General features: G+C 36.0%; 2 protein-coding genes across 3 annotated transcripts in view; one reads left to right on the forward strand and one right to left on the reverse strand.

The window, feature by feature from the left end:
- LOC129889417 (helicase and polymerase-containing protein TEBICHI) overlaps positions 1-22,148 on the forward strand; it is a 34,207-nt gene extending 12,059 nt beyond the window's left edge. Inside the window, exons 11-27 of one of the 2 annotated variants that reach the window (XM_055964705.1) lie at positions 6-218; positions 518-868; positions 1,031-1,183; positions 2,553-2,768; positions 9,827-10,045; positions 10,121-10,238; positions 10,796-11,931; positions 12,251-12,448; positions 13,437-13,696; positions 14,779-14,968; positions 15,065-15,175; positions 15,264-15,616; positions 17,472-17,580; positions 17,691-17,828; positions 19,859-19,955; positions 20,204-20,278; positions 20,467-22,148. In XM_055964705.1, coding sequence (XP_055820680.1) covers positions 6-218; positions 518-868; positions 1,031-1,183; positions 2,553-2,768; positions 9,827-10,045; positions 10,121-10,238; positions 10,796-11,931; positions 12,251-12,448; positions 13,437-13,696; positions 14,779-14,968; positions 15,065-15,175; positions 15,264-15,616; positions 17,472-17,580; positions 17,691-17,828; positions 19,859-19,955; positions 20,204-20,274 — 3,933 coding nt within the window. In that variant the 3' untranslated portion in view covers positions 20,275-20,278; positions 20,467-22,148. Of the gene's footprint in view, positions 1-5; positions 219-517; positions 869-1,030; positions 1,184-2,552; positions 2,769-9,826; positions 10,046-10,120; positions 10,239-10,795; positions 11,932-12,250; positions 12,449-13,436; positions 13,697-14,778; positions 14,969-15,064; positions 15,176-15,263; positions 15,637-17,471; positions 17,581-17,690; positions 17,829-19,858; positions 19,956-20,203; positions 20,279-20,466 lie in introns of those variants that run through there. The other variant, XM_055964706.1, reaches the window with a different exon arrangement.
- On the reverse strand, positions 22,138-25,769 carry LOC129889418 (BURP domain-containing protein 17-like). Its single transcript, XM_055964707.1, has 3 exons — positions 25,664-25,769; positions 25,448-25,559; positions 22,138-23,626 (listed from the first exon to the last, which is right to left on the reverse strand). Exons 1-3 carry the CDS (start codon positions 25,703-25,705, stop codon positions 22,401-22,403), a joined length of 1,380 nt encoding a protein of 459 aa, XP_055820682.1. The 5' UTR covers positions 25,706-25,769; the 3' UTR covers positions 22,138-22,400.
- Positions 25,770-26,254: the final 485 nt, after the last annotated feature.

The following is a 26,254-nucleotide window of genomic DNA, read 5'->3' on the forward strand; positions in this document are numbered from 1 at the left end:
TGAAGGTTGAGGAAAGAGAAACAGTTGAAACCTGTTACCGCAAAGGACTTGTACGTGTCTTAACAGCTACATCAACCTTAGCTGCAGGGGTTAACCTTCCTGCTCGGAGAGTTATTTTTCGACAACCACGTATTGGTCGTGACTTTATTGATGGTACAAGGTACCGACAGATGGCTGGTCGTGCTGGTCGGACGGGTATAGATACAAAAGGAGAGAGTGTATGTTTTGACCATTTCCTATTCATTTCTTTTTCTTGTTCATTCAGAACTTGCATACTTGGAAAGGAAAAGGTTTTTCAGTAACAATGTGTAATTTGTAGGTCTGATTTACAAGCTATTCTCTGTAACATGTTCCTTAAAACGTTACAATTTTGAAGCTGCTTACACCTGTTTGACTCTATTCTCATATATTACTATTTTTCTCTCTGTATTTGCATTTTTTTCTTTCTATTTAAGTCTTCATTGCGGCTGAAACTGTACCATAAACTTAATATTGTTTTGTTGTTTAATTGCATCAGGTGTTGATCTGCAAACCAGAAGAGGTCAAACGAATAATGACACTTGTTAACGAGAGCTGTCCACCGTTGCACTCTTGCTTATCCGAAGATAAGAATGGGATGATCCACGCAATATTGGAAGTTGTTGCTGGTGGTATTGTTCAAACAGCTAGTGACATTAACCGGTACGTTAGGTGTACCCTTCTCAATTCAACAAAACCATTTGATGACGTGGTTAAATCAGCACAAGATTCTCTTCGCTGGTTATGCCATAAAAAATTTCTTGGATGGAGTGAAGATACCAAATTATACACAGTCACACCTCTTGGTCGTGCAGCTTTTGGCAGTTCTCTCTCTCCTGAAGAATCACTGGTAACATCTGAAGTTGTTTCCACTTGCTACCACTTTATCATCATATCATTTCTTGTCAATTTGTTCTTTTACCTAAATGGTCCTTGTTTACATTTTGTGCAATTGAGTAGAGTGCAAGTATTGGGATGGCAATCCAACAATAGTCATTCTCTTGTTTTGTAGGTTGTCTTGGATGATTTGATTAGAGCGAGGGAAGGGTTTGTGCTTGCATCTGACCTGCATGTCGTTTACTTAGTGACACCAATTAATGTTGATCTTGAGCCTGATTGGGAACTGTATTACCAGAGGTTCATGGAGTTGTCTATCCTGGATCAGGTAACTGAACTGTATAGTTTTTCTGTATAATCATTATTTCATTTCTAAAAGATTGTCATAATACCCCCTTTTTTTGGTATGTGTGTATGTGGGGGTGGGGGCTGGTATGATGTGCATGTGTCTGTATTTCCCAAGATGCTCTATGCTGTCCTCTTGTCTTTTCCCTGAGATTGCCCCATGTCCATCTTGTTGTGTTTACTTGGTTGCGTGGTCACAAATCCATAATAGAAGTCCAAGCACAATGTCCAAATGGATTATTTTCATGCGTAAAGTACTAGACCTAGAGGGTGTTTGGATTGGCTTATTTAAAGTAGCTTTTGGTTTTTAAGCTCCTTTTTATTTTTGGAGGTGTTTGGGAAAGACAAAAAGTGGTTTTAAGCACTTTCTTTTAGGTTGAAAAAGTACAAACATAAGCTAAAAGCCAAAAGTTGGGTATTCCTAACTTATGGCTTTTAGCTTTTAGCTTATAAGCTACTTTAAAAAAAACCAATCCAACCAACCCCCTAGTAGAAAAGATGGAAAAATTATCACAAACCTCCTTACATGCTGCCAATTTGTTCTTCACTTGCTGATTGTTTGGGAGTTGACCTTTGTTTTTGCCACACCTTTCTCTAATTCTCTCATTTGATGCATTTTTGGATAGATGAATAATATGACCACTAGACTTCACGCATTACCTGAGGTAGGACCGTATGACTTCAACCGCTCTTAAATTATCCAGCTCCTGTCAGTATCTAAAAATATTCATGTCTTGCCTTGAAAAATAAGTATGGATTCGTTGAGCTTTCTAATGTTTCTCTGCTTTCAAGGGAAAGCGTGCTAATGATTCATGAGCTATGTACTGTCTAGTTGAAAAAGAGTTGTTGTGTACATGCAAGGTACTTTAGTTTGGAGCTAATTTCTCATTCTCTGACACAGGAAGTGTAAGACTCCTTAATGTTAACTGCATAACATAAGTTGTTTGTCTTCAAGGATTTGTAGGTGAAGTATCTTGCATCTTCAGCTAGGATGCTAGGTTTATTGGTAAACTATGGAGTTACTATTTTCTTTCTATGCCCTAAAATATCTTATTACCTCAAGGACTACAGGACAAAAAAGTTCTTTAGCAGGAACAGATATTTGAATGATTGGTCACTTGGTTTTAAGTTCTCCATAGTTGATGCGAATACACAGTTAATGTTCAAAGTGATTTTGATGCTTCAAGACTGCCTGATTTTGCTATAAGGTGGCATGCCAAGATTTGAGGTCATCAGTTTGTGCTTGGTTGCTAATATGATAATTGCCTGACATTATTTCACGAGATAAATTTGTTCCTACAATCATGATGACTGTGATGGAGATAATTGTGTGCTCGCGTTTTGATGTGCAGTCAGTTGGCAATCGTGTTGGAGTTCAAGAACCCTTTTTGATGCGAATGGCTCATGGTGCACCAGTTCGTGCATCTTATAGGTCAAAGGCTGGTACTAAAGGGTTGCAGGGAAAGTTGGATAACAGATCTCTGAATGACCATATGCTCCCAGACGAGCACATGCTTCGCATCTGTCGGAGATTCTATGTGGCTCTTATACTATCAAGGCTCGTGCAGGTAAATTTCCTTGAAATGAATGGCAAACACTACCGTTGCCCTCTCTCTCACCTCTTCTTCTTCATTGAATTCATAGTTTCAGTGTAGAACACTTATTATGTTTTATCACGAATACCTGCTATTAGAATCATAAGTTTTAGTGGTAGAATGTTAGACTCCTTATAAGGCTTGGGCAATCATCTTTCCTTAGAGCTAGCATTTGAGGTGTGAGTTAGGCCTAAAACTTAATTTAACATGGTATGAGAGCATTGGGCCCCCGGAATTAAAATTGCCCACTCACCAGATGCTAAGCACTGGGCGTGAGGTGGGGTGTTGAAGAATGACAAAAGTCCAACATTGGTGGTTAATGAGATATGTGAACTCCTTATAAGGCTTGGGCAATCCTCCTCCCTTTGAGTTAGCTTTTGGGGTGTGAGTTAGGCTTAAGACCTAATTTTACAGTTAAATATAGGAAGAGTTATGTTCTAATATGAGATATTGTCCCGTATTGGACAATTAACATGTGTGTCACAACCCAAATTAGGGGCGTGTGACCGGCACCAAACAAGCTTGGCGCTCCCCCGCGAACCCTTTTCCCTGTTGTATCAACTAAATATGAAACATTAGCATATCATAGAATTGCATGAAAACATCACATATCTGAATAAGCTTTGATGAGAGGCATAACCCAAATATACAGACATATGTCAGAATGAGTCAATGGAGCTTCTATGGAATACATTACATATAAGTAGAAATGGGACATAGACCTACATGTAATATTAACGGGAGTAAATGACAAGAGAAGCCTCCACAAGTCTAGTGCGGGGCCTTGCCACTGAAAGTATGCAGGTGGTATTCAGCTCGAGGAATCTGGTGTGATACTTGAACTTGTACCAAAAAGGTAAATGAGGTGAGTATACAAATACGCAGTAAGTCTCAATGACCTCCCTATAAAAGGCTGGACAAGTTTTTTTCTTTGTTAAAAAAACATGCACTTTAATATTAAAATCAAATTTTTCATGCACACCAGTAGCATCTCAAAATAATAAACATGGTAAATCAGTAAAGAATCATTTCTTGAAATACAATGCTCTCTGTAGGCCATAAACACTTTCTTTTCTCATTTCTGGGGAGTTTCCTACTTCCTACTAGACAGTGACATTCATCACATCTCGTCTGATCACCCACTTGATCGGCTAGTGATAAATCCTTTCATTATGCCGTACGAATGGAACAAGATATACTAGCAACCCCAGCCAAATACACTATCATTTATGGTGGATAGACATACACACCATTCATAGGGGTTCTAACTATGATCCTATACCGACACGTGGTTTATGGGGAGTTGAACCCATACGTTCAGTGGCAGAACCAGAAATTTATACAAGGGCATTCAAAAAAATTCTAGAATGTCACAGTTGTAATTTGAGCATATGATCTGAAGCAATTTTGTACCCCCTTTACCACTATTCTTGAATTTTTCTTCATGTCAAGGGGATTCAACAGCTCACATATAACCAAAAATAGATCATTTTTACTCTAATTGTACAGTGTAATTTTCCAACAAAGGGGACATTACTTAGTTCCGCTACTGCATACATCCAAATACCCTCTCACTTATTTAAAGGTACCACAAACCTGAAGTTTCCCTAAGAATAAACTCCCATTCAAATAATAATTATCTAAAGGTTCCTCCCAGAATATGTTTATATCATTTTATCTCGAAAGATATTAATATCATTTGTAATCCCTTGGGCTTAATCATGAACATAGTCATCATGTGCATGTGAATATCATTTTATCTGTAACTCATATATCGTGAACCATAATTCATAGAACTTATAAACATAATCCCAGGTATCATTTGAATCAGATAGTAGTCATGAAATTCATAAACATGGTGCACTTGCACATGCTCATCCCACATGCACGATTTCACTAAACAACATTTATGATATTTATTTATGCACTCGAAAACACTTCAAACATGCATTAGTTTGAAGGAAATCACATTTAACGGGTAGATCTCGACATACCTCAAGTTTGAGCTTAAAGAGTTGATGTGGAAATTTGAATGGTCAACTACCATGGTCAATATCAGTCTATACAACATATTACATCTATGGGGTGCACCACTCTTAAGGACAAGAATATTTGTGAATCAATACTACACTAATTAAATTCTCCCTCCGTTCACTTTTACCTATCCACTTTGGACTTTGCACGCCTCTTAAGAAACAATGATCGACATGAGTATTTTACCACAATACCTCCATATTAATTGATGTTTAGTCTTAGGTCTTGGGAAATGATTTGGTGAATAAATAATTAATGTTGAGCGTAAAAAATGAAAAGAGTGTTTATCTCTTGATATACTAAAAGTGACAAGTAAAAGTGATTGTATTTTTAGTATAGTAGAAAAGTTAAAGTGAATGGAGGGAGTAGTAATTTTCCCATACATATCTTTTTAAACTGGTAAGTATGTTATAGATATTAACAACACAACACTAAGATGGTGCTTGCAGGTGCATAGTCCGGGAACCTCCTGTATAAAAAAAAAAAAAATGTTCCCATCTGAGAAGTTCAGTAAACCTACAAAAAACTAATGAACTCAAGCATGCTGCCTTCATCTTTTACATTTTGCATGTTACACCAAAAACCATAGGCTTTTGTACTTTAGTTGCTATGCAGGGGCAGATTTTCCTACAAAACACTTGGGAGTTTCTTTCACCCCATAGGATCCATTATACTTGTTATAATTCAAGTTTTGATGCATCAACAAACCATGGGACCTGATTGGCGGACCTGGTCTCATGATCGGTGTGTGTCACATACCAAATGGGAGCCAACTGTAAAAGCTGCCACCACCTGCTGTGGTTGGTGGGCAAATCAGAAGAGACTACAAACCATGGGACTTGATCGGGGGATTTGGTTGACCTGGTCCAGCTGTAAAAGCTGCCACCACCTGCTGTGGTTAGTGGGTAGTAGCTGAAGGACAGAGACGTCCAACCAATCAGAAGGTACTAGGTTGTTTCGTCCATATGCTAAATACTGTCTTTAGGACATGAAGCAAATAAGTTCCACACATCACATTTACAAGACAAAAGGAAAAAGGAGTGTGTGCTCAAAAGAAAGAATACTTCCTCAAAGCAGCAGGGGACCTGATCGAGCTACTATTGAAGAATAGTTTTTAGGCTGTTACTTTGGTGTAATGTTGAGTCTTATGTTCTAACATTGTAAGATCAGTTCCTATGCTATAAAGGAATATTGATCATCTTTCCTTGTATCAGTTTTGCATCGAGTTCATAGCTAGAGTTAGCTTTGAAAGGTGTGTTTGAAGTCTATGTCAACTAGAGGTAGTTGGTATAGTGAAAAATAGAGTTATTGCTTAGTTTTCGAGTCATGGCTAGAGTTAGCTTGATCGGAGTATTCAAAGTCTATGTCAACTAGAGTTAGTTGGGATAGTGGGCAATAGAGGTATTGCTTAGGCTCAAAGTCTTGTAATAGATATATTGCAAGCCAAGGGGTGGAGAGGGTTAGTGTCTAGTTACAATAGGTTGTAATAGATTACTTTGCTCTTGCATCTCAATGAAGAATGGTTGGTGAAATCCTGTTGGACAGGTCGTAGTTTTTCCTCCCTTGAGCAAGGAGGTTTTCCACGTAAACATTGTGTGCCATTTTACCTTCTGCACTTAATTTGAGCATTCTGTTAACTGATTGTGTCAAGGGACCTGGTCCCCTAACTCGTGTGGTGGACTCGTACAAGCCAACATACTCAAGCTGGCACCTGTATTCTACAACATCTTTAGTGGCTTTGTAATTTCACTCCATATTCTCCTAATACATATATTGAATGAACTACAAAGGGACTACTGTATTCAATCACTTGCTACTGTTACTCTTTAGTTTTTTGTTCGAGGTCTATCCTGCACATGTAAAAGAGCAGCCCAGTACACTAAAGCTCCCACTATGCGCAGGGTCCGGGGAAGGGCCCGACCACAAGGGTCTATTGTACGCAGCCTTACCTTGCATTTCTGCCGGAGGCTGTTTCCAAGGCTTGATCCTGCACATGTATGTACTCAAATAGGATCATTGATCGATTTCTAGGTTTCTTTATAAACCTAATTGATTATTTTAGTAAAGATATGATATCTGGGCTTAACTCAACCCTAAAAGCTAGCTCATAAGGATAGGATTGCCCAAGTTCATATAAGTAGACACCATTCCATTTTTCAACCGATGTGGGACTCTTACCCACTATAATACCCCTCTTCACACCCAGACCCAATTGGAGCGTGGACCAAGAGTCCAAACAGGGATGAACCTAACTCTGGTACCATGTAAAGATTTGACATATGGGTCTAACTCAACCCTAAAAGTTAGCTCATGAGGTGAGGATTACCCAAGTCCATATAAGCAGACTACCACTCTGTTCTTCAACCGATGTGAGACTCTAACATTTCCAATTACGTAAGGCTTAAGTCATCACTTCCAATTTGAAAAACGCCTTTTATTTTCCACACAAGTCCATCCTTAACTGTAACAAGAGGATATAATTATGAGTATGAGAAAAAGGTTACCGTATTATTAGCTGATGAAATATAAAAAAATTGAATTAAAGGGAATGAATGACTTTGGAAGGTAGTGGTAAGGTCTGCGTACATCTTACCCTCCCCAGACCCCACTCGTGGGATTTCACTGGGTATGTTGTTGTTGTTGAATGACTTTGGAAGGTACTCTATTGGATCTATCGGTCTTCAAAGATTGAAGCCAATTTCTCTTCAACTTTGGAAGGTGCATGTTAGTGTCCTTCCTTATATAGAGGTCTATAGTCGGTTAGGATGGGTCATGATTAACTTTTTCCTTGGCTCTTTGTTAGGCTAGATTTACTCTTTATCTTTTAGGAATTAGATTTATATGGTTTTGGCTACTGATAGCAGTGTTTTTTTTTTTTGGAAAATTCTTACCAACTAAGTTTAAGGCACCAAATTATTAAATGTTACTCTGATTTTTTCACTTTGTTTGTTATAGTTTGACTTTGTTTGCACAATTTGACTTGACACAAAGTTTAACAAAGAAAGGAAGACTTTTGAAACTTGTGCTATTGAGAGCCTATTTGGATTGGCTTATAAGTCAAAAGCCATAAGTTCAAATTTATGGCTTTTGACTTATTTTTGTTATTTTGACTTCAAAACAAGTGCTTAAAAGTACTTAATTTTATCCAAACACTTCAGAAGTGCTTAAAAGTTGGTTTAACTTAAAAGCATCTAAAATAAGCCAATCCAAATAGGCTCTAAGTATTCCATAGCACTTGTGTGGCTATAGAACATTTGAAACTTCTGTTCTTAAACATGCCGTAGCATTTTTGTGCCTAGAAAAGCTTTGCATTAAGGAGATATAGAATGTGACCATTCTTTTTGGATCAAATTTGATAAGAAAGGATTTTGGGAATTGGGCCTAATTTACCCCCAAAAGTTCGCTCATGGGTGAGGATTTCCCTAGACCTTTAAGAAGACAAATTGTGCTCAGGCTTGACAATTAGAGTGTGGACAACATAATATAGGCCCAATATTGGGTAAACAAAAAATTGGGATCTGATGCAGGATACTAGTTACCCCCGCATGTCCAGACATGACAACTTGAGCGTGGATAAAATAATACGTGAGTCCAATATCGTTAAACAAAAAATTGGAATAACCTTGACTCTTATACCATGACAGTTTAGGTATGTGAATAGTATGTTCTATTCTTCCAAAAGGTACACAATTACAGGAGAGAACAAATTAATAGAAAAGCAAAATAGTCCTTTGATTATTCTTGATAGTCCAGAATTAAGGGATAATTCTATTCTAAATCCAATCCCTAAAAATCTGAAACTTCGTAACTTATCTGATATGATTAGATCCCATCTGATCAGAATCAGATAATACAAATCAACATGACTAATGTTATACTCTCATTTAGCTCCTTTCCTTCAGAAGGGGAGTCCATAGGCGCGAAACTTAGATGAACTTAGAAACCCCCCGGAGTTGATCACTGACATTGGCCAGGAGAGTGATAGAGACCATCCTTTTGTTGAGAGCGCCAGAGCCCTTCAGTGCTACAAGGATATAAAATTCCCAATGGGAGAACATGCTCTTAGAGAGGAGAAGCACTTGAGCAAAGAAGGTTCACTTGGAAGTTGTTCAGTTAGATGGTCAGCTAGGTCTTAGCTCAAACCTACGGGCACCACCCATTAAACACACATCGATTCTCGACTGATCCAACTCCTTCCATGGTACCCTCCTATTCCCAAAACCCTCCGAAAAAAACGAGCCGGAATCGGCGACATAATTCCCGTCGATGAAAATTGAATTTATTGGAGAAAAATGGAGAAAGGGTTGAATACAAGACTACCAGATTGTATTTATTATTTTACATTCGAATAATAGATACGTTGTGAATTACTAGATTTCTTTTTATACCTCAGCCTTTCTTGGCACTTGTGTGAGAAGGTAAAATATCCTACGACATATTATATCAAATTCTTATTGTCGTCTTAGTATCTAAAGGCCACATATGTTATGCCGTTTTGTCCTATAGACATAATACAATTTTCCTTGTGAGAAACCAAAAAGACAAAATATCGTTCTGACGTTTCTTAAAGTATCATTCTCGGGTTTCCGTTCATTACTTTGATGATAATTAAATTATGCTCGGGATAGGGTATTACAATGTGTCTTGTGTTTAACACCTATAAATAGGTGTCCATTGTATTCCTCAAATATCTTGTCTTTAATATATCTTTCTATTCTCTTACTTATCGCACCTGCAAGTACTGAAATTGATGATTTGCTTTGTTTTATTCCTTTAACACTTTTTTCTCTAGCTAATCGTTGATATATTTTTTCTTTTTATGTATATATCTCCTCCTTTTATGTGTTCGGGTTCAAATGAATTTTATCAACTGTCGTATGTACACTTTGAGTGCTATGCGTTTCTTGTCCCCCACTGAGTCGTCTCTTGCTAATCATGCTTGAGAAGTAGTCTTGTCATAGTCTTCCTAATTCCAAGTGTCTCATTATGGGATGAAGGAAGTGCCGGTTATCGAGGTTTGTGGTGCATTTAAGGTCTCAAGGGGCATGGTTCAGGCCTTACAAGAAAATGCTGGAAGGTTTGCTTCCATGGTTTCTGTTTTTTGTGAGAGGCTTGGTTGGCATGACCTTGAAGGCTTAGTATCAAAGTTCCAAAATCGTGTCTCATTTGGTGTGAGGGCAGAGATTGTAGAGCTCACCACCATTCCATTTGTTAAGGTAACTAAGCTTCTCTTCCCTTTATATTTCTATTTATTTTGGTCAAGTTCTTTAAAACTAATGAGAAGTCACCAGGGTTCCCGAGCTCGAGCACTATATAAAGTGGGTTTTCGAACACCTGAAGCAATTGCTGAAGCATCAGTTCCTGAGATTGTCAAAGTACTCTTTGAGTCTTCATCATGGGCTGACCAAGGTGAGCATACGATGATTTGGGACCACATTGATGGCCTGTTACTTGCATTTGTGAGAATGCTTCATGTACTAGATGGAGATCATTACTTTCTTTGTTTATCCATGGAGTGGTCTATCTGCTTTTGACATCCCTACATTTGAGAAGTAATGGGGAAATAGTAAACTATGATGCTTATGACTCACTTTTCATATTGTTCTGCAAGGTTTACTACATATTATAACAAGCAACAGAAATTGAGAAATGTAATGTCACCATCATTCTTGTTGCTTCAGTAAGCTTCTTTGGTTCTTCCTTCCACCATTCCTGTTTCCTCATAGTATGCGGGACTAATTTGCTCTTATTCATTTGATGCAACACTATAGTCTTCACTTTCCGTTTGAGCAAGAAACCACAGTTCAATATATTGTACTTCTGGTGAAATGCATATATCTGTTATCCCTTATTCCTTCTGCTGACATTCCGTCACATCTTCATCTATGCTCGTCAATTCTCCAGTGGTCATGGATAGCCATATTTTTGTCTGTTAATTGGGTAACTTGTTTTATCAACTATGGAAGGTTCTGCACAACGGAGGATCCAATTAGGAGTTGCGAAAAAGATAAAAAATGGTGCACGCAAGATTGTTCTCGATAAAGCTGAGGAAGCAAGGCTTGCTGCATTCTCAGCTTTTAGGTTGCTTGGACTAGATGTTCCAACGCTTGCGCAGCCTGTCATATCTACTGCTGCTGGACATGGTGCTCACAAAGAAGCTAGTACCTCATCTGCAGAAGGGTCAACTAGTAGCTTTATTAGCCTGGAGAATGCGAATCAAATCTTTTCCAAATCCCTAGAAAGAAGTAAGGAGGTCGATATCACTATTCCTGATGGAGCAGAAAATGCAAAAAGGAAAAAAGTTGCTGACAAAGAGGCATTTGATATGGAAGGATCTAATGGTCTTAATGCTGAAGTTAATGAATCTACTCATCAAATTGAAAATGTAAAGACTTCCCCTAATCCAACTTTAAAAATTAAGAGCATCGAAGGAGGTGGTACATGTACTGATCATAATCGTGCTGGGAAACAACACTCTGAAGGAGCTGAGATATGTAATGTAAGAGTCAAAGAAACATCAGAGAAGGGCCCTATGAATGCGACTGCTGTTGCTGGTGGATTTGATTCTTTCCTGGGTCTCTGGGAAGCTGCTGGGGAGTTTTACTTTGATGTCCATTTCAGCAAAAAGTCTGCACTGAACAGCATTTCCCCATTTGAAATATATGGCATAGCCATTTGTTGGGAAGATTCTCCTGTCTATTATGTAAATCTTCCGAGGGACTTATTTTGGTCCAACAGCAGAAGGAATATCCAATCGTTGTCCATTACCAGTGATGATACTGGGAATGTTCTACCACCAAATCTTCAGTGGGAGATAGCAACACGTCGATGGAATAGAATTATTACCATAATGAGAAAAAAAGATATAAAAAAGTTTACATGGAACTTAAAAGTTCAGATTCAGGTACTCAAGCATCCTACTGTTTCAATTCAGAGATTCGGTGGTTTGAGTGTTTTGGTCAAATCTCTCGGAGTGCATCTTATTGACAACAATTGCTATCTGTTGTCTCCTGTTCCCGTTCAAGATGCAATTGACTTGTGTATAGTAGCTTGGGTCCTCTGGCCTGATGAGGAGAAAGGTTCTAACCCTAGTATAGAAAAGGTAACTCTAATGTCTCGTTTTAATCAGTTTGAACATATCATACATTTGTTTTCATAGAGGCTATTGCTGTTATAGTTATACAGAGTGCTGCTTTTGTTTCCCTTTTTGTAAGGTCTATTAAATACTTTCACTAAGTTATCAGTGAACTAGATAACCTAGCCTTTTTGTTGTCCTGTAACATCCAGTGCTGGATCATCATCTTATAGGTTTCAATATTTGATGATACTATTGTGATTGGAAGTGGCCCATTGAACAATTGCGGACTATAAGTGCATTAGTGTCTAAAAACTTTTCCTCTAAGGTTGCCATGTTCCTGCAGGAAGTGAAGAAAAGATTATCCATCGAGGCTGCTGCTGCCGCTAATCGAAATGGTAGATGGAAGAATCAGATGCGACAAGTTGCTCATAATGGTTGTTGTCGTCGAGTAGCACAAACACGAGCCTTGCGTTCTGTTCTATGGAAACTAGTCATTTCTGAAGGACTTGTTGAGGCATTTGGAGCAACTGAAATGCCATTGGTAAAAAGATATATGCATGTGATCCATTTCTAGTGCAACCATACAATGTTTTATTCCTTCCAGAAATCATTGCGAAAGTGGATCATCTTTCAATCTAACTCGTGATGAGTTGGGATTAAATGCTGTAAAATAAGGAAAGTGCAAGCTTTTTCTGTCGCCCTTGCTATGGGGACATCAAAACTATCCAACCTAGTAACTGGTTAAACCTGTAACAAGTTAGTATGTTACTGCCACATCCAGGATCTTAGGAAAGGGGAGCTGACCCCAAATCTTTTGCAACTTTCTTCCTGTTGCTATGGAAGAATTTAATTCTTTGTTATAAATAAATTATTGTCCATAGAATAGTTGGTCTTTTGCAAGTATTTTAATGCTTGGCCATCAGAAGACAAAGAACTGGATTATGTTTGATGAATTCTAAATTTTTTATCCAATAAATCAACTTTTAAAGAAGCTGACATAGGTAATGTGTTATTCTATCATTTTTGTTCTCTTTCTTTATGGGAGGCAGAATAAGCTGGCGTGAGCCTTAAAGCCTAAGTACATGTCAGTTGGAAAAAGGAAAGAAATACATTTATCTTTGTATCTAATAGGGTGTTGCTTGAAGAACTGAAAAGGCATCCATTGAGGCATTTGCAGATGTGTAACATATATTATTCAATGTCTAATCGATTCAACAATCTGTAGAAAAATATTTTTTTTCAGTTTTGTAATTTTAAATAGAGTATATACAATGTGCTGAAGTATCTTTGTCTTGAAGAAGGCCTATATCACTATTAAGAATGCTTTCACTTTCATCTCTTCCTTTGTATAATTTAGATGCTACTCTACCTGTTTGGTTCTCAAGCAAAATAAACTGCTGCTTTTTCCCCTTTATTCCTGTTTGGAGAACAATGATTCAAATATGCTCGTCAGGGAAGTTTTTATTACTCGTTAAAGGCCATGTCATTCTCAATGTTGGAAGTAATTGATATCTGTGTTTATCTCGTAGGTCAATGTTCTTGCAGACATGGAGCTCTGCGGAATAGGTGTTGACATGGAAGGATGCCTACAGGCACGACAAATTCTAGGAAGAAAGCTGAAGATTCTGGAAAAGGAAGCTTACAAGTTGGCTGGCATGACTTTTTCATTGTACACAGCAGCAGAAATTGCGAATGTACTCTATGGGCATCTACAGCTTCCTATTCCAGAAGGACGTAAACAAGGAAAACAGCACCCTAGTACCGATAAGCATTGCTTGGATTTGCTAAGGTACTAAAAGATTTTTCTGTTAATATGATCCCTGTTGAAGGAAGATACTTTCTTGCCGCTTTAACTCTTATCTTCTCCAACTGCATGATTATGTTTTATGCAGTTATCTAGGGTCATTTATCCTCTGGTTCCCCATCCCAATAAAAGAAGTAAAAAGAAAGAACCTTTAGCTAGGCCTAGTTGCATTGTTAAATCACAAGGTTTTACTTCATTAGTTTAGCTTCTTCCATAGTTGATTGTGTTATCCTCTTTGTCTATAGTGACTAAACAATCCGGTAGATCCCACCCACCCAAACAGAAGAAGTGACGAGAGCCTTTGGCCAGGCCAGATTAACTGTCAGACCACTAGTTTTTGCGTCTTTTTGGTTTAGTTCTTTTCTTGGTTAGTTGTTTTTTCCTCTTTGTCTATGATGACTATTATGATTATCATCATTCCCCTGGTCCACACCCCAGCAAAAGAGGTAAATAGAACCACTACCTTTGACAGGTTCACTGTTTAGACACAAGTTTCTATGTCCTTTCCCTGGCCCAGTTGTATGTCCCTCTTTGTCTAGGCTGCCTATTATGACTACAATAAATTTCCATATATACGAGACCAAACCAGTTGGGATGTAGACTTAGTTATGTTGGTATACTTTACATTAGATCTGGTGTTCAATAGGAGTTTCTTTAGTTTGTTAGAGGTTGGTATTTCTGTTGCAATTGGAAAGCCTATAGTGTTAGAGAACCCCTAATTTTGTTTTAAAAGAAAGTTTTGAGTGTTGGAATAGATATTGACATTCATATGGCAGACCCCAAACAGTTCGGGTTCATGCTCATTGGCACAATAGTTGTTGTTTGCTTGAGCAATATGTGACGTTGTACTTCTGATGTTTTGATTGTTTATATGGTATAAACAAAAAGCTTGGAACACTATGGTGGGTCAAGTTCCATTCTCTGGTAATTCCTACTTTCTGGTGATCATATTTTTAGCTATATTGTAGGATTTGCAGTAATTACTGCACATCTATGTAATTTTCATTTACCGTTTCTGTTTTGACCTTTTACATCTCTGGATTGAAGTTTTTCCCTTCGTTTTTCAGGAATGAACATCCAATAGTACCGATAATTAAAGAGCACCGTACCCTAGCAAAACTCTTGAATTGTACATTGGGGTCAATCTGTTCACTTGCCAGACTATCTATGAGGACACAGAGGTACACACTGCATGGTCATTGGCTCCAGACGTCAACAGCAACAGGGCGACTATCAATGGAGGAACCTAATCTTCAGGTTCCCTTTTATTCCATTATTTCATTGTTATTAGTGTATCATCCTCAAAGATAATATAGTCTATGTTGGTTAATTTGTTTTGTTTTATTTATCTAGTGTGTTGAACATATGGTTGACTTCAAAATGAATAATAAGGATAAAGACGTTTCTCCGCTAGATGTCAATAATTATAAGATCAACGCTCGTGATTTTTTTGTATCCACTCAGGTATCTCTTGGGTATTCTTAAGTTACTTTTTATTTGAAATTATCTTTTCGGATGATCTCAGTTAAATATTTTATTTACTCTTTTGCAGGATAATTGGTTACTGTTAACAGCAGATTATTCCCAGATAGAACTGAGATTAATGGCCCATTTCTCTAAAGATTCCTCTTTGATCGAACTGCTTAGGGAACCCCAAGGTGATGTCTTCACCATGATTGCTGCAAAATGGACAGGTAAAATAGAGTCTATTGTGAGTCAAGAGGAGCGAGATCAAACTAAAAGGTTGGTTTACGGCATTCTTTATGGAATGGGGGCTAAGAGCCTTGCAGAACAAATCGATTGTACTGCAGATGAAGCTGCTGAAAGAATCGAAAGCTTTAAAAGATCTTTTCCAGGTGTTGCTTCCTGGCTACAGGAAGCAGTTACATCTTGCCGTGAGAAAGGGTGAGATCAATTTAGTAAATGTTAGTTTCACCAATTTTTTGATAATCCTTTTTCTGTTTATAGTTTCTTTATTTCTTCTATTTCGTGATGATGTATTAGATGCAGATAAAAGAATTTTTGGTTGAAGTACTTGAAACTAATTTGATCCTCCTAAAATCAAGGCACCAGTGGCAAAGCTACAGCCATCCGAGGGTGGTCAATTGAACACCCCTGCCGGAAAATTACATTGTAAATATAGGTTAACTTCTGTTGTGTATGCATATATATTCAATGTTGAACACCCTTTAAACAAGAAATCCTTTGGCGCGATGGTAAGGCTGCTCAAATTCCGTCCAGAGGTTCTGATTCTAACTCGGTGCATCCCCCGCGTCATAATTTGGTTTCATTTTGACAGGTTTTTGAAACTCATAATCTGCAGGCCTTGCTAAAACAAACTTGAATTGTTAGTTAATTTAATTTATCTAGCTTTTAAAAAAAATATTTGTCAAGCTTCTTAATATTACAATTTAAACTAATATAAAGTTATCTATATAAATATATTATTTTTTAAAACTTATTGTTATATAAACATTAATTGTATTTATAATTTTACCAACACAGAATGTACCTTGAAGGGTGAAAAAAACGGTTAACATTTGCGTTGAAATTTTGGGCTTTAAATAAACAATCCATCCGTGATTTTTTCTTTGATTGTGTGATCTATGCTTACAAATCCAGTCCACTCGGTTGTTCCTTTAATTTTTCACTTTATACAGTTGTTCGTATGTTTTCCTTAATAAAAGCAACAGAACTGCATAAAGTTGCTAGGTTAGATGGCAGTGAATATCATTGAATTGAAAATTTACTTATTCAAATTTGGAACACACTTGATAAAATTTCTGGCTACGCCACTGCAAGGAACTGTAGTATGTTGTTTGATGTTTTAATTTTCATACGAGAAGGCATTCTTGTTTATGTTTACTACTTGATATTTCCTTCTCTTTTTTTCATGTTAAGCTTGTATATATCTAGTTAGTGGTTGTAATATTACTCCATTTTTTGCCTTGTGCCTGCCCCAGCAATCACAGAAACCTTGTTCCATCCTTGTTCATGTACATATTTGTTTCTTATAAATTTTTTGCAAGGTCTCACATTGAGGGTCACTTTATTGGCAGTGTTGCATGTACCTGCTTCGTAAGTTCCATCTTTTGTTTCGTTCTCCTGTGCACTTGCTGAAAACTTCTCATCCTATTTAATGAGAAAATGCCTGCTGCAGTATCTGATTCCTATATGTCAACGGGAGGATCTTCTTATTCTAGGAATCTTTTTATGGATTATTGCATTCATTTTTTAGATTTTATTCTATGCGTCTTACTCTTATTCTCTCTACTTTATTCTCTTTCTTTCTTTCTATCTCTCTCTCCTCTTTCTCTATCTTCTCTCCTTTGTATATATCTCTCTTCGATCTCCTAAATTTATATCCTTGTGGACTTACATCATGCACTCGAGCCATTACACCTAGGAGTAATGTTACTATTCATTCGTTGAAAGATGTTGACTTGACTTTTTTCAGTTCAGTCTGGAAATCAGAAGATCATGTCTACCATATTATACATGTTGTGTTGTTTTATAAGACATTGCAGGCAGTTGCTAGGTCATATGTTGCACACAGATTGTTGTTGGCCATGTTTATCTGCTTAAAACTGAAAATGAATGACTTTGCAACTGTGTCTTTTTTTAATAGCTTTATCCTCGTTCTTTCTAAGCTAGTCATATTTTATAGTTGGTGCAGTAACACGTTATTAATTTTCGTTACTGTACAACCTTTTGTATTGGTGTTTCTTGAATAGTTGCCCTCCTTGCTTTTGTGATGCAGTTATATAGAAACCCTCAAGGGACGAAAGCGTTTCTTGTCAAAAATAAAATTTGGAAACAATAAGGAAAAGTCTAAAGCTCAGAGGCAAGCTGTGAATTCCATCTGCCAGGTAGTTTTGCTTTTATTTTCACTCCTGCCCCCACCCTTACCTTCCTCGATCATTTGCCTTCTTTATTTCCCCATTTAATCATTGTCTTTCTTGTCTTTGTGTCATCTTAGGGGTCAGCTGCAGACATTATCAAGATTGCAATGATAAACATCCACTCTGTGCTTGATCATTTTGAGAAATCTCTGTCCCATTCTGCGGTTGATGAAAAGTTTCATGAGCTTAAAGGACGTTGTCGGATCATTTTACAGGTAGTTTTCGAGTATTCTCTTCCTGAAAAGAAAATCTTTCACTTGGTTCTTCTTCTGTTTTCATTTACTAGTTTCTGGAAACGTGCGTCACACGTTGATCTCTAATTTTTTACTTTAAGTTTGTATCATGAAATAGTGAGTCGAAAAGATACTTCAAGTGATAGCTCTATCACTTGAGAAAAATTTAAGTGAAAATTTACACAAATATATTCATTGCATTATAAGGAATTAGAAGAAGCAACAAATTTTCAACTGTACATGACTCTTGCTCTCCTCTCATAATCCCAACTATACATGTATCTCTTGCTCTTTTCTCATATTCGTTTTCAAGCATATATTTATTTCTCACTTTATGATTGTTGCTATTAAATGTCAGTACTTGCCGTAAAAAATATGTTTGGGTTCTTCACCGTTACAAAGAGGACAAGTATACATTAAAACCACTTAATTCCTAAAATTTGTTGTTTTGGAGCTCCAACCCAACACCAAATTTTGCACCATTTTGGTGTGTGAATAGTGTTGCACCAAATTTGATGTAACACTATTCATCACACCAATTCACTTTATTGAATATTTTAATATTATTTTATTATACAAAACTTTTAATTAAACATTATATAAATTGTATGTTTTAATTAAACCTCTTGTATATTTAATTATTTTTTTATGTAATATTCTTATAATATTAATTTTAGATATAAAAGTTAGCTCCTTTTATAAATTAATTTTTCTATTTATGAAAGTTGAATATTTATGATTGTATTCCATTAATGATTTCACTTTTATTTGTATTATCCATTATTATGTATAATGTATAATATTTGCTAGCAATTTATATTATTTAAAAAATTATGGTATAAAATAATTTTATATTGAACGACTATAAAAGAAAATAATATGAATTATATATGGTGAGTGTTTTAGAAAGAATTTGTTTTATGAAATAAGAAAAAATAAATGAAATAAGAAATAATAATATAATAATGAAGAGAGAGAAATATTCATTTTTGGTGTAAAATTTGGTGCAGTGGGGTTGAGTTGATTTACACAAAAATAGTGTTGACACCAAATTTGGTGTTTGGGTTGAAGATGCCCTAATAAGTTGAATCACGTAATTCTAATGCCAAGGGAGGTACACACGTTACTTTACTTTCTTTTGGCAAATTCCTTATATAATTTAATTAATGATCTTTTGATTGTCTTACTAATAAATAACTTACAATTCAAAAGATAATCAAAATATTATTGTTATATAATATTTAATTAATTAGATTTATAATATTTAGATTTAAACCAGGGGCAAAATTGTAATCCAACTTTGAAGGTTGGAGCTTCCCACTTTTTGTATATTATGATATGATGACACTGACAATTCACACCCTCAATTAGTCCATTTCTCATACTCTCAGAAAGGACTTGTTTGTCTCTGAAGAAAAAAAAAAGGGATAAAGCAGTCCACATTCTTTATACAGTAACGGTTTATGTTGTGGTTCAATTGCTCATAGTCATCACTCTCTATTCCTATTTAGGTTGCTTCATTTTGGGATGTCCCAGCACGTTTAACACACTTTTATGAGTTGTATTACTAAAAGAATCTCAAAACTTCATGAGTTCAAATTGGAATTAAACTTGATATAATTATTTGATCATTTCAACTAAATGATTTCTTCTATTACACTGATACAGTTCTAGTTAATTGGTAAACTTGTGTGCTTGCCAAATGTATCACAATAATGTGACAGAAGGAACAATTTTCAATATTGTTATGAACTTTTTATTTATTTATTTATTTATGTGAACTGAAATATCATTTACTTTTGTAAGGAGGCATATAGTTAGTTGATTTTGTACTGTTTGGATGATTCTATGAGAAATTTCATGTATTTTTGGCTAAGTGCTTAGAATATCTGGTAGGAGGACAAGAAATGTCTATTTTTTATCTCCCTTTTAGTTCCTGAAGCTATTTGCTTACATGTGCATTTGAGTTTGTTTTGTTTAACTATTGATCACTTGCTTGGGACATTGCTAAGGTTCATGATGAATTAGTACTTGAGGCTGATCCTTCTGTTGCAAAGGAAGCTGGATTGTTGTTGCAGATGAGCATGGAAAATGCTGTTTCTCTTCTTGGTAAGGGATCATAGCAAACTAAATAACTGCCTGTCTGGATCTTAATCTTAGTTTATCTCAGGTTTGTCAATTGGAGGATTTTCTTGGGGGATGGTGTGGAAGATCCTCTGATTGACTTAACCTTAGTTAAACCTTTCGGTGGACCAAATGATCTTATGTTGTTTTTTATTGTACTTTTTCCCTCACTTAGAATTGATTCTTCTTGGGAAGTTTGTGCTTATAGTAGTTCCTATGGTTTTGTGTTCTAGTCCCGCTGCATGTGAAACTGAAGATTGGGAGCACATGGGGATCGTTGGAGCCTTTCCAGGCCAGAGAATGAATAGGTTTGTTATAAGTGTGGACATTTGTTGGTAAAGTTTAAAACTATTAGTTGCTTCATGCTGTTCGAACAGTATCAACAGCGGTTATTTTCAGATAAGCTGAAAGTTCTCAGGTGCCTTATTGTTAATGCACTCTATGCTATATTTGTGGCATTTTAATTCTGACTATTATCTTTATTTTGGTGAAGCAGTTTCCTGGTGGGACTATACTGGGTTTGTTGTTGGTGGTGAAGCAGTTTCCTCTCAAACAAGACCTATCTAACAGACCAAGCAATGATGTTCACAGGGGATGCACCTGTATAACTTCATGTGAATTAGCTGGTCATCAAGGTTATAATGTGCTCTTTGTTGGCGTGTCTCATAATCTCACAATTTCTGTACAAGCAAAGGATCTAATTGATGGATCAGGTTACTTGAAGGAAGTGGGAAGGACAGAAGGGACTTTTCACTATATTGAACAAATCTGCACTTGTTGGTGCTCTGATAATTTTGTACAACTGTGACATTGAAGTAAGTAATATTGTGATGAGGGTGCACAGAACCAAGGCCGCTTTCAATATTTTTGAGAGCATGAGATGTCAAGACTCTGCTGATGAGATTTTCCTGATTGTCTCCTTAGCATGCTGCTTCATGGTGTTGGAAGCCGACAGGCATCTTAGAAGTCGAATGTGCTTGATTAATGATGATAAGGGTTTTTCCTCATTCTCGTTGATCTCAGAGAAAGCGGATGCTTAAAATTGAAGTGTCAATTAATGGCAGGGCAATACCTATCAAGAGAACCACGGAGTTGGTCCAAATGGTGGAAATTTCTTGGTTAATGCTTGATGCTTAAATTTCAAATCCTACTGGAGCCATATTCGTTATTCAAGCTTGTGTTGGCCATGGGATACCAACCTTGTGGGGTGATTCATTCTCTTTAGTCGTGCCATGAAGGATTTCCATGGGTTTATTTGTCACCAAAAACCGAAAAGACAAGGGAAAAAGAAATTTACAGGGAAGCATTAAGCATAGGATAATTACATTTTCATTGGCTAAGCTCTCACAATTTAGTCGATGAAGATCTCCAGGAACATTTCGGGATTCTATGAATTGCGAGGATATTGAATATGTCTTCTAGTGCATTTTCTGCTGTATGTTCAGCTAATGCATGTGGAATTGGTTAATAATGTTCGAGAATGTTAATTGCTATTTTTTTGTCTCTCTGACGGAGGAACAATCTGGGGGACCTGCAAGATCCACATCCTGTCACATCATTAGCAGAGAGGAGAGATAAATCAATCTCAAAGGGTTGGGGTCTGAAGGTATGCCGCAGTGTTAGAAGCTTTCCTGGCAGTCAAATTTGAAAATATAGAGCTCACCCAAAAAGGCTGTTATCATTTCTTGGAAGACCTCATTGGAAGTTACTGTTACTGTGACACACGAGAATTAGAGAAACGGCTGTCATTTGGTTAATGATCCTGCAGAGGAGACTTCAAAATTTTAATTATGACTTGCATTTCTCTAGGTTGGTGTTTGTATCAGAAAGGTGCATGGGTAAGAGTTCTGGCACTTTGAATCGGCTTGGAGTTCGAGGGAGACAATCAGTGGAGTTTTGATGGTAAGGCGAATCCAAATTAATTTTAAGTCTATTTTTTCTTTAATCCAGATTGAACCTAGCAGAGATTGAACTAAAAGAAAATAAAGAGTTGCAAGACATTTTTGAAACCATTGAACTAATACAAAATAGAAAACAATGTTGACTTCAGATCCAGTGGATGCTAATTTATAGCAGTGATATTTCATGCAGTGTTCGATTGCTTGTATTGTAACCCTGATCTGAGACAACTGATCACTTATTCTTTTCTTGTTTCAAACCACACCAATTCACTCTAAATAGTCCCTTGATTCTGTGTTGAGGAATATTGCAACCATATTTGAAATACAAACCATACATTTTCATCACCACATGCAAACATCATGCATGATGAACCGTGATTAACACAGTTAAAACAGTACTTGCATCTGGGCAAGCATTATTACACAAAACATTGCCATAAACGGTATTTACATCAGGGAGATACATTATTAGACGAAGAGTTGGGACTATTACAACAAAGGAGCAGGTAATGACTGAACTTTCTCCTTGTTAGTTTTCAGCCACTTGAAGAACTGCGTTTTGAGAAGGAAACAAGGCAATTTGATCGTCCAAAATGAAATGGCAAATAGGCTTATCTCCAGGCTTAACGTTGAGCAACTGAAAAGGCAATGCCTTAGGGTTCATGGATGCAGTATCCTCATGGCAGACTGATACTGCATTAACTTTTGTTCCATCAGCACCCACCATAGAGACCATAAAAGTCCTAGTGCTTCCTACATCATGGCAAAAGTGTACTGCATATGGATAAGCCACTTTATGGCATACAACACCTTTTCCGTTTGCTTTCTCTTCCACTTTTTCGATGGTATATGTTTGCACCTCTGGAGTTTCCTTCTCTACCTCAGTGGAAATTGCTATAATATTGTTTGTTCCCAGGTGAGATAAGGTGAATTCAACCATAGATTCCAAAGAAGTGGCACAATGTTTTACCTCTCCGTTACCCGCGGGGTCTTCACACATTTTGATTGTTTTCTTGATCACTTTTGCACGTTCTGAGTCCTTATCAACGGAAAAGTTATTAAGAATTTCCTCAATTTTGTCCGATGAGAAAGGGATGGAATCTACAACTTTGCGAGGCAAAATGGGAGCTGGATTATAGTTTTTGAGAGATTGAAGATTCATTTTTTTCCCTTGATGTAAATCTGTTTCAAAGAAGTATGGGGTGACTTGGTGATTTTCATTAAGATCTTTCTTATTAGCGCCATTGTACCATGAAAACACTCCATATGGCTGTCGTACTTTGTGAAGCTCGTTCTCGGAGGCAGCCTTATACCATATACCCACTCCAAAGGGTTGTCGTACTTTGTGAAGCTCGTTCTCGGAGGCAGCCTTATACCATATACCCACTCCATATGGTTGGCGTACTTTGTGAAGCTCGTTCTCGGAGGCAGGCTTATACCATATACCCACTCCATATGGTTGGCGTACTTTGTGAAGCTCGTTCTCGGAGGCAGGCTTATACCATGAAAACACTCCATATGGTTGGCGTACTTTGTCAAGCTCGTTCTCGGAGGCAGCCTTATACCATGAAAACACTCCATATGGTTGGCGTACTTTGTGAAGCTCGTTCTCTGATGCAGCCTTATACCATGAACCCACTCCCCATGGTTGTCGTACTTTGTGAAGCTCGTTCTCGGAGGCAGCCTTATACCATATAGACACTCCATAGGGTTGGCGCACTTTGGTGCTTCCATCTCCATTAGATGTAGTTTTCTCTGCCAACGGAAGTAATCGATAACAAATGGCCTTAGAGTTAATTAGATCTTTATTTCTAAGAAACGAACCTAATAGGGAAGCAATATGCCTGCAATGATGCGTTTTGTTCAATTTCAGTGGTCTGCCTATCTACATGGTAGCAAATTAATCATTACAGTTTTTTTTCCCCTCAACAAACATATATAAATCATAGAAGATGAAAGATGTGATTTGTTTTTAACAAACGATTGAAAAACTCAAAAGTTACTTACTTCAAAGTTAGTAAGAGGATAAATAAACGTGTATAGTTAAAATGTTAAAATAAGTTTTTATGTCAAGTTTAAAAGTGATTTAATGTATTCTCTTTAAAAAATAATAAACAACAATTTTATCTATTCTTGATTTTTTTAAATGAAAGGATGAGAAGTGCTAACTTAGGCCTATTGCTTCCCTCAACTTTGCATGTCTGTTGATTATGCTTTTCTTCCTTGTGAAATAAATGTTTTTCTTTACATTAAAAAAAATATCTTAGATTCTTTTACATCGAATATGTAGGATTTCCTTTTTAATTTTTTTTTTTATTTGGTGTCTGGTATTCAAATTGGAACCTGATTCGAATTCGCATCGAAAAGTTCCGCACTAAAGGGTAAATGCCTCAAACCCAAGATCTTTAACTTAGAATGAAAGACTACTTACAATTTCATCACAACCCTTATTGATTTTAACATACATAAAATAAAGAACGTCTCCCTTAACTCTAATTTTCTAGAGAAGAACTTGGTTAGTATTAGAAGTCCATCCAAAAGTCATATAAAAATAATGAAATCATTAGAATTTAATAATAATTACAGCTTCGTCTAATACGGGGTCATTAAAAATTAATAGTAATTTCTACATTGCTCAAATAAGGAATAATTTAATAACCCAATTTTTAGTTGATTTCAATGTCCTAAATTATCGAAAAACAATCAAATGACTGTTTTGTCCAGTGTGAACTATCTACTATAAGGGTAAAAAATTAAGGGATAATTATTGTTATACCCAAAAATGAAAACTATTTACCATTGGATATTTCATTACTTTCATGCCCAAAAAGGAGTTCGCTTATTTTCTTGATACCATCGGAGTATATATATACTCTGATAGTATCATAAATGAAAAAATATTTCTCAATTATTTCTTGATACTATTATAATATATATATATATATATATATATATATATATACTATGATAGTATAATGAAGGTATCAAGATCTGAATAACACTGCAGTGAAGATGCGCGACTGTCCTTGATACCTTCAGAGTATATATATACTGTGTTGTTATCAAAGAGCAAAAACCAACTAATCACTGAATAAACTGTCAAATTACTTCTTAATACCATCAGAGTATATATATGAGTGTATATATACTCTGATAGTATCATGAAAAGAAAACACTGCTCAATTATTTATTGATACCATCATAATAATATATATATACACACACTCTGACAGTATCATGAAAGTCACGCAAAAATAGATATGGGCCTGGTCACACGAAGAAGGAGCGGGGCAGTGCTGTAATTACTTTGGGCCTTTGGTCCAATCAAGATAAATAAATTGCGGTAAGTTCAGTTTAAATAAATAGTTTAAACCTTTGGTCTATTTTGTATAGTTTTACTAAAATTTAATTGCAAAGATAATTAATAAACAATTTAAAAAATAATAAACAATAATTTCGTTTTTTGTAGAGTTTTTTTTTTTTGCTGAAGAACAAAAAGTAAATCATCATTTCTAAGATTTTTGTACGTTTAATATAATATAAATAGTAAAAGCGTTTCTCTCTGATTAATCTTACCAGAAATGTATAGGCAATCCTTGATAGGCGTAGGCATGGGAGTATTGGGCAATTTGACTTTCCAATACACCTCAGGAGATAAATTTGCTGCATGACTTACTACAAAAACAATCTAAACACAACAACATACAATTAATTAATTAATTAATTGTTCATACATCAACTATTTAATTTATTTTCAATTGAAGATAAAGAAGAAATTATTAATGCACTCACAGAAAAAAGTGTGAAGAAGTAATATTGGTGATACAACTCCATTGTAGATATATTTGCTCACAATATAATCTTTGCTAAGGGATATGATTGAGAGCAAATTGCTGGCCAATTTATAGGGGTTAAGCAAGGGCATTTCTGGAACAATCTAATAAATATTAAATGTCATAATTATTGAATCTTTGAGACATGTTCATTCTAGATCTGAGATATGTACACAGTACACACCCACTCCCTCAAGTCTGCCCATTTTTTTTAGTTGTTGAGAGCCAAATTATAAGCTTCTAACTCTGTATGAAAAAAAAAAGACTAAGGTTTTGTTTGAAAATCCATCTGATAATTGGATTGGTATAATTATAACCTTAGTAATTATACATCTAATAATTACATAATATAGTAATTACAATGATCTATATTATTACAGTCTTATTATAATTAAATTGCACAAATATAATTATATAATTCAATTAAATCTTAAAATAAAAGTTAATTATGAAAAAAATTAGAAGTTAATATTTGAAAAATATGCATCTTTATAAATAATATTAAATTAAATATTTAAGATACAAATTAAATTTCTTGAACATATATTAA

Source organism: Solanum dulcamara, chromosome 5 (assembly GCF_947179165.1).
Source record: "Solanum dulcamara chromosome 5, daSolDulc1.2, whole genome shotgun sequence".
NCBI lineage: Eukaryota > Viridiplantae > Streptophyta > Magnoliopsida > Solanales > Solanaceae > Solanum > Solanum dulcamara.

What these genes read in the sequence shown, in the direction of transcription:
- LOC129889418 (XM_055964707.1), bottom strand. Translation starts at nt 25,705, where the DNA reads ATGGAGTTGTATCACCAATATTACTTCTTCACACTTTTTTCT. An exon ending in ACTTCTTCACACTTTTTTCT is followed by an intron (nt 25,560 to 25,663) that starts GTGAGTGCATTA and finishes TGTTGTGTTTAG; the next exon opens with ATTGTTTTTGTAGTAAGTCA. An exon ending in GGATTGCCTATACATTTCTG is followed by an intron (nt 23,627 to 25,447) that starts GTAAGATTAATC and finishes TTCCGTTGGCAG; the next exon opens with AGAAAACTACATCTAATGGA.